This window comes from Alternaria ventricosa (genome assembly GCF_023758065.1).
Source record: "Alternaria ventricosa strain BMP 2768 chromosome Unknown scaffold_18, whole genome shotgun sequence".
NCBI classification, from domain to species: Eukaryota; Fungi; Ascomycota; class Dothideomycetes; order Pleosporales; family Pleosporaceae; genus Alternaria; species Alternaria ventricosa.
Genome location: NW_026055698.1, coordinates 236422 through 249607, shown reverse-complemented (window position 1 = coordinate 249607; position 13186 = coordinate 236422). Strand labels below are relative to the sequence as shown.

General features: G+C 52.3%; 5 protein-coding genes across 5 annotated transcripts; all 5 read right to left on the bottom strand.

Moving 5' to 3' along the window:
- Positions 1–267: 267 nt before the first annotated feature.
- J4E93_008780 (uncharacterized protein) lies at positions 268–2396 on the bottom strand (the record flags this gene model as incomplete). The annotated part of the gene is made up of 2 exons (XM_049346678.1): positions 268–662; positions 713–2396. 2 exons carry the CDS (start codon positions 2394–2396, stop codon positions 268–270), a joined length of 2079 nt encoding a protein of 692 aa, XP_049196098.1.
- A 616-nt stretch (positions 2397–3012) lies between these two features.
- On the bottom strand, positions 3013–3630 carry J4E93_008779 (uncharacterized protein; the record flags this gene model as incomplete). Its single annotated transcript, XM_049346677.1, has 1 exon — positions 3013–3630. The coding sequence occupies one exon, from the start codon at positions 3628–3630 to the stop codon at positions 3013–3015; it is 618 nt and encodes a 205-aa protein (XP_049196097.1).
- Positions 3631–3655: 25 nt separating this feature from the next.
- On the bottom strand, positions 3656–4603 carry J4E93_008778 (uncharacterized protein; the record flags this gene model as incomplete). The annotated part of the gene is made up of 1 exon (XM_049346676.1): positions 3656–4603. One exon carries the CDS (start codon positions 4601–4603, stop codon positions 3656–3658), a length of 948 nt encoding a protein of 315 aa, XP_049196096.1.
- A 2331-nt stretch (positions 4604–6934) lies between these two features.
- On the bottom strand, positions 6935–8158 carry J4E93_008777 (uncharacterized protein; the record flags this gene model as incomplete). Its single annotated transcript, XM_049346675.1, has 1 exon — positions 6935–8158. One exon carries the CDS (start codon positions 8156–8158, stop codon positions 6935–6937), a length of 1224 nt encoding a protein of 407 aa, XP_049196095.1.
- Positions 8159–11655: 3497 nt separating this feature from the next.
- J4E93_008776 (uncharacterized protein) lies at positions 11656–12409 on the bottom strand (the record flags this gene model as incomplete). Its single annotated transcript, XM_049346674.1, has 2 exons — positions 11656–12275; positions 12328–12409. 2 exons carry the CDS (start codon positions 12407–12409, stop codon positions 11656–11658), a joined length of 702 nt encoding a protein of 233 aa, XP_049196094.1.
- Between the last annotated feature and the right edge of the window lie 777 nt (positions 12410–13186).

Genomic DNA, 13186 nt, shown 5'->3' with positions numbered 1-13186 from the left:
GTCACATCGAGTGCGGGGTGACCAAAGTTTGGAAGTTTGGAAGAAGCGCACGGTTGTGTCACGTGCTTGTATCTTTCACGTCTGATCTCTGCAGTAAGCACATGCAGCTGATGACTTCGCCGCATCTCATACCCAGTGCTCTTCCCGGGGAACTACGGATACGATCTAGAATCTTTCACAGCTCGACAATCCACCCTGAACTTATGCAGAGACAGGTCGGCCTAGAAACCTAGCTCATAGCGCATACCGTGCATCTACATCTAACCGTTACATACCACCCAGACATTCCGAACAGTCCTTGTTGCATAACTTCTTCTTCGGTTGCAGCAGTATTTTCCAGGCAACGCTAGCCCACAATGTCTCACTGAACTCGGCGGCCATGGGGATGTTAACAGATTCTAGCCGCAGACGTTCTATATCCTCGTCCAAGCCCTGCGCCTTATCGGTAATGTATGATGCAAGCTCGGTGATTTCAGCTTTCTTGGACCGCTTTGTCTGCTCCTCTTTCGCACACGATTTCTTGGTCGAGTCTCTATACTGATCTGGGGACTGTGCGTTCGTACTCTCCGTGGTGACAAAGCTCGCACCAAGGAATAGAGTCTCTTTAGCGAGGGGCGCAAGTTTCTGCTCGAAGCGGAGAGTGAACTGGAAAGTGTCCAGATCTGCCATGCGCGTTAGTCTTATGTCAGTATCGCACCAATACCAAACTCACTTAGTAATGGCGAAAGCCGTCGCCTGAACGTTCGCTTCCCCAGAGCCCTGTCAGCCCATCCACTAGAGTCGATTGTCGCTTGCTTCTTGTTTGGTTCTTGAAGCTGCGGATCCCACTTGCTGCTCCTGATACCATGAAAGAATGCACTCTGTATCCACAACCTCAAATCAAATGTGGGGCTGTTCAGGAGTTGCGAGTGGTGGTCAGCGTGACGTAAGAACATCCTGACGCCAAAGGCCAGTTGAGGCTGTCTGCTTGCTTCTGGAGCCCACTCGCAGAATGGAGCAGATGATCCTGAGCAACGCCACATTTCGAGAGGCCGTAAACGATAGAACGCCTCGAGTTCTTTACGCATGCCGCCGGATACCTCTTGGGACCCACTATGAAAGGTCACTTTGATGCCTTTGCGACCGAGGCTTGTAAGTAGGTCAAGGTAATCCAGTCGACCCAGATCGAAAGCGTTGCAGAGTATGATGAGTTGTTTACACGGCGTCTTGAAATATAGCTCAACGTACTTGAGTCTCAGGTCGCTCACGGGAATTTCGTTTATTCTTTGCAAAAGAGCAAACGTCCATTTGTTACACGAGCGCAGGCGAAGGTGTTGGATAGTGAGTGGTATGACTTTGGAACGTGCCTCTGCTAAAGTCTTTTTAGCCGGGAGCGCATCACTGACACGTGCTGCATCGGATTTGGTTGCAAAAGACAAGAATATGTCGTCCGGGAGCCCAATAATGCCCATGGGTATGTCAAGCCGCTTCAATCTTGCGAAATCCGCCAGCGTGATCATGTGCGATCCCATATTCCTCCATTTGGCATCGTGCGACTCAAGAACCTCGATGGTGGGCGGCCCTTTCCATCTGGTGTTCTCCGCGATTGTGAGAGCTTCTAGCTTGGCCTGGAACAGTGGTAATGCTGGTCCTTGGAATGGAGCACCGGGCAGCATCTCAAAATTCAGCGCTGGAAAGACTGGAGGTGCCTGGTAGAGCGGACGTGGCGGTTGGCTGGAGAAAAATGGCCTCACTTCTGGTAGCTGAACAGTCACCGATTTGATGTTGGGACACGACATCGCGAGAAGATTAAGGGAAAACGCTGGTTCCTTCCTCCATACGGTGCCGACTGAGGCGTTGCTTTCCCAAACCCGGCTCCAGTCCGGGGTATGTCCAGTAGTGGTAGAGATGGCTGCGCCAAGACCTTCCAGTATGTCCAGGTCGAGACTGTTTTCATCCGCGCAGAAACAGCCTACGTGATGACTGCATCCGAAATCCCCAAGATTAATACTGAGTACCTTGTTGAGGAGTTCCGGCTGATAGCTAAGCATTCGCAAGAAGCCTTTGATGTTCCTCCCCGACGCGATCAGCTCTCGCACGATGGTCGCTTGAACAATCCCTCCGAGACGTTTGTTGACCAGTCCAAAGTTGAAGATGTGCGTAGTGTCGAGCAGATTGGAGGCTACCATTTCAAGGAGTTCGGACGGTAGGCGAAGCATTCCGTTGTTGTGGACAAGGTGGGTGTCGACTTCGTCCAACAGCGCAGACGTATCGTGCTTGTCGCCATCTTGGGAGTCTTCGGGACTAAATTCTGGTATCGCGGATTCCCTTGAGAGGGGTGGTGTCTTGACCCCGTTTGCAGGACTCGCTACGCGTCGCTTCCTGGGAGTAGAGCTGGGTGGCGTCATCGGCGCCATTGCGGTATGAAGTGAGGATGAGACGTGGTTTGGGTGGTTGAGTGGAAGCGCAGATTTTCGCGCTGGTATATTACTTGATAGTCTGGCAATTATCCATGTGTGCATGTGAGTACTGTGGGTCGGTCACAAGGGCGGCTACCGCGGTACCTGCATATGGTCAGTTATCGCGTGACGTAATCGAGTGAATGTAGTGGGGTGTTACCTGAAAGACCTCCCTACTGTGAAAGACCGTCTCTGCTTTGCAGCTTAAAGATAGAGGAAGTGTGTTGCGCAACATACGTACCGTGGCTGCTTGTTGACTGAGATGCGAGGAGGGTGTGACACGTCCGCGCCAAGCCGCTAGTATACAAGCAGGTGACTCGTTCCAATGCTCTTTCCATTGACACGCATGCTCTACTAAGATAAGGAACGATAGCTACGCGCACGCTTAGGTATAAGGATACTCATTTCGTGTCGCTTCAAACCTTGCTCGATATTGCAGTATCGCATCGCATCCCGGTGCAACATGTCACCTCCACCCTAAAAGACGGCACTCACATGCCCAAGACCGACAGCGGTGATGGGATGTACTCTTCCCAAAACACACTCACCCATCAAGTTACCGACTGTATGCCGCCTATATCTCCTTTGTTGTAACCCTGAGGAACTGCAGCTCCTTGGGCTTATGCGCGGAATACCCATTGCGGTCTACCAAAGGAGCGACAGTAAGCACATTGCCACTGTCGTCTTCAAGTTTAAAGTCAAAAGTAGCAATAAAGTACGCCGTGATGATGTTCTGCTCGAGTTTCGCAAAGCGCATGCCCAAACACGGATGCCGTCCTGACCCCCAGCCAATGAAGCCATGTGCTGCCTTCTTCTTGTCCTCCGCACGATCTGGCATGTATCGAGCTGGATCCCACTTCTGTGGGTCGGGATAGATCTCTGGATCGTAGTGTATGTCGCCCGTGGCGTATGTGACGAACGCGCCGGGTGGTATGACTTCGTCGCCGTTACCCGTGGGTATGTTCTTGCCGCTGATGTTCCGCCTGAAAGCCGTACCGAGTAGGTTCAGACGTAGGGAGTCTCGCAGACACATGTCGATGACTGGGAAATCGGCCTCCCATGCCTCTATAGGTACGTCGTCGAGCTGCTGGAGCAAGGGTGCGTTCGGGTTCTTAGCGTACCTCGCCGCATTGCTGCGGACTTCGTCGTTCGCTTTGGCGAGCCATTCGGGTGAGGTGGCGAGATAGGACATTACCTAGTTGACTTTAGCTGTTGTTCTACTCGTACAAGGGATGGACAGGTTTAGATCCACTCATCCAGGCTACGTTGATACCGCTGTTGAGTAGACCGGCGAACAACGCTCCAACGACGAACTGAGCGACTCTCTCGGCGCGATCACCCTGATCCAGCAAGTACTGCAGCGCGTCATCGTGCTTTTCATCGCTTGCCGCACGCTTCTTGATGATTTTGTCGATCATCATATAGAGTTGCGCTCCTGCCCAGTTCCGCTTCAAGAGAGCCGGTGAAGGGAGCTTCGGGAACAAGACTGACGTAGCGGTAGAGCTGCTTTCAATCGTCTCAAACATCTTTAGAACCTCCTCCAGCATCTGAGGGTCTTCGGCAATCTCAGTAGCGCCTACCATGCGGATGGTGAGGCGGAAGACGATCCGGTACAGGCTCTCGAAGGGATTGGTGCGGCCACTGGGCTCATTCTTGATGGCTTCGAGAGCTTGCTTTGTGTCGGATATCAAGATCGGTAGTTTGCGACGGAATTGGTCGTTCTTTAAGAAGAAGCTAAGACGGCGATGGAACATGGCGCTGAAGCTGAGATTATTATCCTCGGCAGTGATGGTCCTGGAAACTTTGGGCGAGTTACCGAACAGTACAGCATATCCTTCGGTGAAGCCCAGATCTTTCGACTCGAAGAATAGCTGGCGTCCTTTGTCTCCTGAAAGCGCAACAATCATGTTCGGTCCAGCATGGAAAGAAAAGGTTCCCGTCTTGGACTGGTCGCGTCGCTCGCTCCACCATTCCCATCTTCGGGTCCAGAAACCAAGAGCCCCGACGACTGGAAGATCGTCTTTGACTTGAGGTGGCGCATTCCCAGGGACGCGATGCGAGTAGGATAGTGCGCCAATAGCGCACGCTGTCAAGGCTAGCCCGACTATTGCGAAGAAGAAGGGGTTGATATCTGAAAACCGCTGGACGACATCAAGTACCGCCATCTTGCTGGGGAAGTACGACTAGTGGCTGTAGTGAGTAGCACAGGGGTTTATGGTCTTTTGGGGTTTCGCCGCGCTGAGAAGGGGTTGAGGGCAACCCTGATATAGATAATGAATGCAGTCGCAAAACCAGCGCGGCACAGCCCTTAAGTGGAGCTTGCATTCCAGAAAGGTACTGCTGCAGGATTGGCGACGACTGGCGCATCATGAATCATATCTCATCGGTGCTGCGGCAAGCGTAGTATTGACGCCGCGCATGGCAATATCAAGCACGTGTTAGAGTTAAACAGTAACAGGGTTACGAATTGGCTGATATACTCAGTGGCGACGCAATCAGCATGCTCGCTCGTAAACGGGCTTTTGTCTGGAAAGATGCAGATGTGTGATCGCTTGCCGCTGCTCCATACATTCCCCGGCCCGTCCTGCAGTCGTCATCCTCGGCATCGCAGCCACAATCCATACAACCATCGGCCATCGGTTCGGCACTCGAGTTCCGACTGTGAGTGTCTAAACGAGACACACCCAGCACACGACCACCGGATAATATACCTCGTCTGCAATGGCTTGCATAGACGAGAGCCCGAGAGGGTGGATCCGATAGTCACCACAGCACCTTCCTTTTTGATCCTGGCACTGAGGAAGCTGCAGCTGAGTAGGATCCATGGTCGTTTCCTGTATCTTCTTGAGTAGAGTGAGGACTCCAGGGCCCTTGCTCGCCAAGAAAGCGAGCCATCGGATTAAAGTCGGCATAGAACTGCTGTTTGCACCCGTTTGCCATGATATGAACAGGTGTGAGCTCGCGTGCAACCTCGTTGTATCCTCCCCTCCCTCTCCCCAGTCTAGTGTAGCTGTCACTGCCCATAGCATCGACGGGCACGGCGCGAACAGAAATGTCCATGTCCATACCTATGCCTATACCCATGAGGTCGTGCTCCATACTGTTCGGGCCTGCTCTTTGTGTGTGCTTTCGTTGTGTATCGACGTGATCTAATGAGACCAAGTTCCGTTCGGGACTCCTCGTGGGCTTCTGCGGCGTGCCTGCTGGTCGATACCGAGGATGCTCGACAATGATACCGTCAGGCCGCTTGATCGCGCGATGCTTCTTCGTACAGCGCTGGGGTTTACTCTCAAGTGTCATTGTGATACTGAGGTCGGCGTTCGGAGGCAGGCTCGGACCACTTTGTAGGTTGGATTCGATCGGTGTGGACGGCCTGTGTCTTGGTTCGCGCATGTCTACGCGGGGAGGCTGATATGAGGCTGATTGCGTAGTGAGAGTCTGAATGCGTGATATATCTGATAGTGATAGCCTCCGCCATGTCAGTGTACAACGCTTACCTTTGTATACTCGAAGTCAGCGCAACGCGAAGTATACCGAACGTCGTCCTCAACGACGTAGCCATGGTCTGAAGAGTCCAGATCTCTCCCATCGAGATCATAAACTCTCCACCTCGCTCATCTCACCATCTCTAGCACAACAAGCACACCGTAAAGTAGATGCCTTGCGCCAAAGTGAGCCTGATCTACCGTGACCACACCACAACGACATCATACCCAGGTCCTGCGGTCACGACACTGGCGGTCTGGACCCATAGACACGCCCTGTACTCGTCTGCAGCCCCATGGTATGCGAGCCCGTTAGAGCACGACAGCTCTGTCCGACATTTTGGTATATTCAGGGCTTCGATCGACGTCATATCGAGTGCGTCGCACGGGAATCTAGACCATCAGAGCGACGGTTGCGCTGCTGAGCCCCTGTCGCGTCTCGTGGCCGTGAAGGGGTGCGCCTCAGCTCAAGCGCGTGCGGCCACACAGCCCCTGCGCAGCATCGCGAACATGTCGTCATACGTGAAGCTGGCAGCTGGAATAGGCTTCGTGGGATCGTCTGCGCGGGTATCGGGGGCAAGCATCAGAGAAAGTCAGAGGGCCTAGATTCTGGTGTCGTGGGGGGCCAGAAGAGAGAAGATGGCGAAGGGGAGGCAGGAGCGAGTGGGACCGGTAATGATGTCAGGGCGCGTGCGCAACAGCAGAAGGGGGTGAGCAACCCATCGCTTCTTCACAACACCGACACGACGCCTGGCACTACATCACTGCAAAATAACTATGAATACCCATGACCATTTTCCATTCACTTTTGTATTCTCTCTAAACTGTTAGCTATCTGAGTCCAGCGCAGTTTGCTTGACCAAAGCCGCCCTTGCGTGTCCGCTGCCACCGCTTTTCACACACTCAAATCATCATTCCTTTTAAATCGCCTTCACAACCCCTTCCAATCACTGCAGCGCTTAGACAATTCATATGATAGAGAGCTCTGTGGACATTTTGAAGACGGCGGCATCAAGGAGACCTTAGCACATAGCCAAGTGCTGCCATCATCTCAGGTTCCTTCTCTAACTGATCATGTGTAGTGGCCAGACACTTCTCGATGACAGGGATGAGATCACCGGTGGTATAATGTCTTTCTGGCTGTCTCGCATCCGCGTAAAGTTTCCTGGTCTCCAAGGCGGTAGTCAGGTTGCCGCTCGGTTCCTCCCATCCTATCTCGCGAAATTTAGTAGTGCCGAAAGCGGTGGTTAGGCCAACACGCGATGCCCGCCATCTCCGAAGCGCAGCCGGGAACTCCTTGTTGTTGGAATAGGGAATAGACCTATAATGCCAGCCCATGGAGACGATGTTATACGGATACAGCAGCTGGACTTCGCGCAATCTTGGAAAGTTGACATCATCAGCTATCAGATTGTCGAGCCACTGTGTGCCTGGCCATAAATTTTCATGGCTAATGCTCGTACGGAGAGACTCGAGGGATGAAGGGAGTACGTGGCGAAGCTCAGCCGTTGCTGGATCACGAATGCGATGTCCGAACGTAATCCTGTCGTGGATGCATAGCTTGTCGAATAGGTAGTGGTATGGGATCACCAGCCGCTTGAGACTCGAAAAGTCTACCGGGTCCAGGCCCATGATCAGACTGTTGTGCAGATATTCACTGACAAGACTAATTTCGACATTGATCTCCTCGAGTCGCGCTTGAAGATCCGATCTCGCTTGTCGGATTGGTTGATGCGTTGATATGGTTGCAGGCTTGTTCTGATGGACGAACGCATGATATGCGACTTTGACTTCATCGAAGATGGTGCCGGACATTCCATTGAAGGATGTAGCCTTCAGACTATGCGCAAGAGTAAAGAGAACGGTCATGCTCTCGAAAAAGCATACTGTCGATCTTTCCGCGTCTGTCGTGCTATGCTCATAGGAACCCCTGCTGATTTTCCATGCGGTGTAGTGTTTTCGGTATGAATCACGCGCAACGTCCATCGTCATTGGTCCGAGACGAAGATGGGTGAAGGACGCGACCAGATCTGGGTGAATTCGCAACATCGCGTTCAGCTTCCACAGGTTTGCGGGCTCGACAGTCGCTCGTTTGATAAGACCTTCTTGTGCTATTGGACGCATACGACGACAAGTGAGCGAGAGAGCGTGGAGGTCTACGATTTCGACTCCGCCAGTGATACTGACCAGGAGCTCATCGGGAAGTCGCAGTATCGCGGTCCTGGATTGCGACATGGCGGCGGGTTGTGAGTTGAATCTATTCCGGAAGTACAGATCTGTTGGTTTTGATTGTGTAAAAGGCTGGATTGTTCAATATCGCTTGCACAGTGGCCTTGAGTCACGCTTGAGCCACGCCAACTGCATCGGGTAGGCTTCTGGTGGTGAGAGAGGAAAGAGCTCTTGGCAGTTGCACAATCGTAACGCGATTCACTATGGAACTTGCTAACCTCTACGGACCTCTCGCCCGAGCTGTACCGTCTCAGGCCACGTGCGCGAATTGCGGCCAGCGGACCCTTTTAATTCCATCCTTGCACTCGTCCTTCGCCGGGACCATAACACTGACTCTACCTCGACTGCAACATTAGTGGGCTACGATACACCTCATATGAGCGCACATCTCAGGTCATTTGCCGCTCCTTCACCGGATTTGGAGAACTTGGGAGCGCCTAACAAAGCTGCACTCGCGTCAACAGTGTACCCTGGCGTCAATATCTCCCCATATAATACTAGTCGCCGATCAAATTCCAAGGATAAACACCTTCCATAACCATGATGACTTGCTACCTTCGACTACCACAATCGAATCACCACTCTACAGCACTGGTTTCGATCGAACTTCCGTTCGTGTAGACCATGTCTTCAACATGCTCAAACGTGTGAAGATCAGCTCCGTCAATATGTTAGTTAATAGCGGTAAAATGATTGTCGTTTTCGTTGCGGCCCCAATACTCTACCACTATCAGGTATCTTACTTTCCACAATGAGCACCCTAGAAAAGTCACTCGCTCATGTTCTGTTCAGCACACGATACGCTTACCAGTTTACCTACGTCGACCCGACGGACCTTATCGAACAAGACTGCTGGATATGCCTACGCACGTACTTTAGCCAAGAAGAAGACGACGAGGAGGGAAGTGACTCAAGACCCGAATGCCTACCTATAAGGCTACCATGCGGACACGTTGTTGGCCAACACTGTTTCGAGCACTACCGACGCGCCACCAACGATGTAGAGCAATGTCTCCTATGTCGCCAGAAGCTCCTTCCACTGCTCCCTCGCACGAAACACACTGCTCTTCTAGGCAGAGTATGTCGAACACCCTGGTTCCAGTGGCACGACCGTAAACTCGGATGGACCCCGTTCGGCGTCGAAGACATGGATGCATCAAGCAGCGAGATCAAGATGTACAACGGGGAGGTACTGACATGGTTCGACGTATTAATCATTATCGTGCACGACGAAGCCTCGCGCGCGTTTCTATATATCACCCTTCCCATATTCGCTATCGTCGCTCCTATCGCGGTCTTCTGTCTGGCCTATCAGCGATTCGGAAATCCACCTCCATCGTACGTCGCTATCCACGATCCAGCTTTGCACATTGCGTATGGCACATACTCGTACGGTTTGATGGAACGCTTCCCTGAATTAAGACTTTTACGCGACATTGCAACTGGGCATGCAGGTTATTACCACGCGCGTCCTGGCGAGGATGTCGCACCGGCCGTTTTCTTCTTGATCGCAGGCTTTGCGTTCACTCGTTTGACATATGAAACACACTTTCCAAGGTCCAGTAGAAATATGTTGAAGTTTCTAGTGTACGGACGGCTGGTGTATGCTGTGTTGGGGTTTAGCGTCATCATGAGCTTTGGGTTTCTAGACATGTTTGCATACCTGACTGTAGCGACTCTCGTCGTCCTAACTGCGAATGCGCGGGCAAGAGGAAGTATCCAAAATGCATGATTTTGGAAGGAGTACGAAGCAAGACAAAACCAAGCAGCTGAAGTAGACTGTTGACTCTCACAGTGCGAGATTGAGATCTATATGGTTTAAATTACAGTACAAGCGTACGACAGTGAGCTTTTACAGTGATTGCGTGTAAAGAGCGTTGTGAAACATGAAAACGTCTTTTGCCCCATCACTCCTTCGTATATACGATCCTCGCCGATCGTTTCGATGCCTCCTTTACGTTTCCAGCTTCTGAGACACTGATCAAGTTTGCTAAGCATCTAAAATCAAAATGTCTACGACTAGCAAACCCTCGCTTCTCGACCTTCCCAACGAACTCCTTCTCCAGATCACCAGCTACCTAGAGCCCGACGTGAAGATTTCCAAAGAAGATGGTTATGGCTCGACGACTTCGCTTGCCTTTCACTTGAAAGATACGCCGACAACTACAGTCCCTCGGAGTGCCGCGGAGACACGCCAGAAACACAGAGAAAGCACGCAACCACTGCTAAGTCTAGCACTGACCTGCAAGCGACTCACGCCGATTGCTCAAGAATCGCTGTTCAAAAATGTGTCGCTACCCCGTCAACTACAAGACCGCGAACACGACGGCTTTTATGCATCACCGACGATGCATTTCTTGCGCACCATTCTCGAGCGACCTGACCTCGTGAGAAATGTGTGCAGTCTAGCCATATGGTTGTGGAAAGGTGTGCCTATACGGCCGTTACAGCACCTAAGCGAATCTTCGGACCATATCCCAGGCAGCTTAGCAGCAAAGATGGCAGACATCATGTACACTCTCCCCGATGGCTCCCAGCGATCCGGCGCAGGTCACGCGCGATGGATCCAAAGTCTCTCTTGCCCGAGCGAACTCATGGTCGCAAGTTTGATATTAGCGTCTTTGCCCCAACTGCAAGACATTGAGATCTACGCCAAAGCAGCTCCTAGTTCCAACAACGTGTATGGCAATCTTGGCTGGTTTCTCAGGCGAGAGGAAGAAACTGGCATTTGTCGGCTAAGTCAAGGTCTGAGCATGACGAACGTAAAGAGTTTGACTCTCTCTGCTAACCTCGACTGGTTGTGTATCAACATGAGCAGTCTCACACATCTGACCCTGGACTACAACGGGCGACACCCGTTCGTAAACTTCCTCAAGGGTGACATCGCGCCTATCACGGACCTGACTATCCTCTGGGATTGCAACGACAGCGTCAACCCAACCGGGAGATTACAGCGCAAGAATGGGAAAAAGCTCAGGTACTTGTGTAGAAAGCTCAAAAATCTAGACACGCTTCGTTTGACCTCTTCAGCGTACTTCCTTACGAGAGGCATTGCGCCGCACACGATGGAACGTATTGTCTTCCAGCCAGCAGATGCGATGGCTTTCAAGTTCACGGAGAAAATCTGCGGTTGTGCTTTGGGTTACCGCCTCGATAGGTTGCGTGTTGTTGAGTTGCATCGGTTCATCGAAGGGCCTGTGCCTGCTACTGTCGTGCTGGAGAACGTTCGGACTCGGGATGCAATAACTCAGCAGGATGTGTGGACTGTGTGGCGCTCTGAGCCGGGCTGTCCTCCTGTGAGTACTGGTCGTCTATCGACAAACAAACACTTTCAAATCGATGATTAGAGGTAACGAGGAGCCTGCAATAGCGTAGTTAGTAAGCCACAAATGAAAACACATCGGTTGCGGTTGGGTTCTGACAAATTGATAAATCGCATCTTTGTTGCCAATGACGCTCTTCGTTAACATTTATTTATCATCTACCAACGACCCCGTGGCGCATTACCAGAAGTTCAGCGCAGCAGCTCCAGCAAGAGCCAGCAACGCAGAGCCCTCAATGCCGTACTTGTGAGCGGCACCGGTGCTCTCGGGCAGAGACGCAGATGCCGATTCAGATCCACTGGCAGACGCTGAAGCCGAAGAAGCCATGGTGCTAGTCGGCATGATAGATCCACTGGGTGTCATCGCGCCCGTGCTAGCACTCCTCATAGTAGTAGCAACAGTGCTGCCAGCTTGCGCTGAGGCAGTCATGCTGGTCGCGGCACTTGCAGCAGGAGTCAAAAGGCTGTTTCCAGCAACGACGGTCGCAGAAAGGAACTGCACGTCATCACTGGAGAGTGTCGCAGTGATGGGTTTGCCGCCAGTATCGTCATTGCCTCCAAGCTGGTTCACCGTGCAAGTCATCTCGACTGCCTTCTCATTGTAGTCGCATCCCAGGCTCATGGAAATCGTGTCGGTAGACATTTGGGCTTGGAAGCGCGTTTGCGAGAGGATGGTGACATCGAGGCCTGGGCCCCAGCCGCACTCGCTATCGTCGGCGCCCGTGGGGCAGGCGATGTGGAACTCGGTAGTGGAGGGGTTGGCGGTGTTGATGGTTGCGACAGGGTCGATGCCGTCGTAGCCTGCGCTTGTTAGACTTTGATCTGCGGTGTTCCTCGGACTAGAGTGACGTACCACCGGGGAAAAAGAAGCTGACGACGTCTTCAGCACAAGCCGCGCTTGCCAGGATGGAGAGGATAGCAATAGATTGACGCATGGTGGGTTTGGTGGGTCTCGTAAAAGAACAAGGATTAGATTAGGGTATAACGGTCGGAGTTGCGCAAGTACAAAGAATGACTGGATTGGGTATAAACGAGTGTGTGGTCGCGAAAACGACTGACGATACGAGGAGCTGAGGCTTGACGGCGTGCAGACGCCCGTACGAGGAGGCGCATTGCTACTTAATATTTTCCCCTGACCTTGGTAACAAGGCTTGTTCGGCTAGTTGCCGCAGACAGGCTGAATGCTAGTGTCGATCTGCGTTAGCCGTGTGGGTTATCTTGTGGGAAATTAGACAATGCCATCCAGCGGCGCTATCCAGCCAATTAATTTTGCAAACCTAGCAGGCATAGGGTGCGTTGTCATGCTCATAGTGCCGATAGATGAATTTGACAAGAGCTTGACGTGGTTCCCGAATGTTGTTCACCGGTTCCCACGCGCGAAGATCGTGGATCCAGTGCAAGGGACTGTTTCTTTCCGGTTTGTTCCCAAAGGGAGAGTCTTGTACCGATCCGATGTACGCTTAGGATGTAGCGAATCTCTTTGGCGCGAGCATTATCGATTTACGGATGCAAGTGAGCGAAATTTTAATTCTCCTCGGCCGTAAAAGCTGCTGCACGATTCGAGGAGCAGGTCATCTGGCGGTGCGCCGCGCCGTGGCGAAGCGCGTAGCCTTCGAGAATTTCATGGCACCGGCAGAAACTGAGACGTTATTCTCTCCGGCCGAGACTTGGGTGATGGCAGTTTCAGGCCGCGACCGTCGGACGGACGTGCG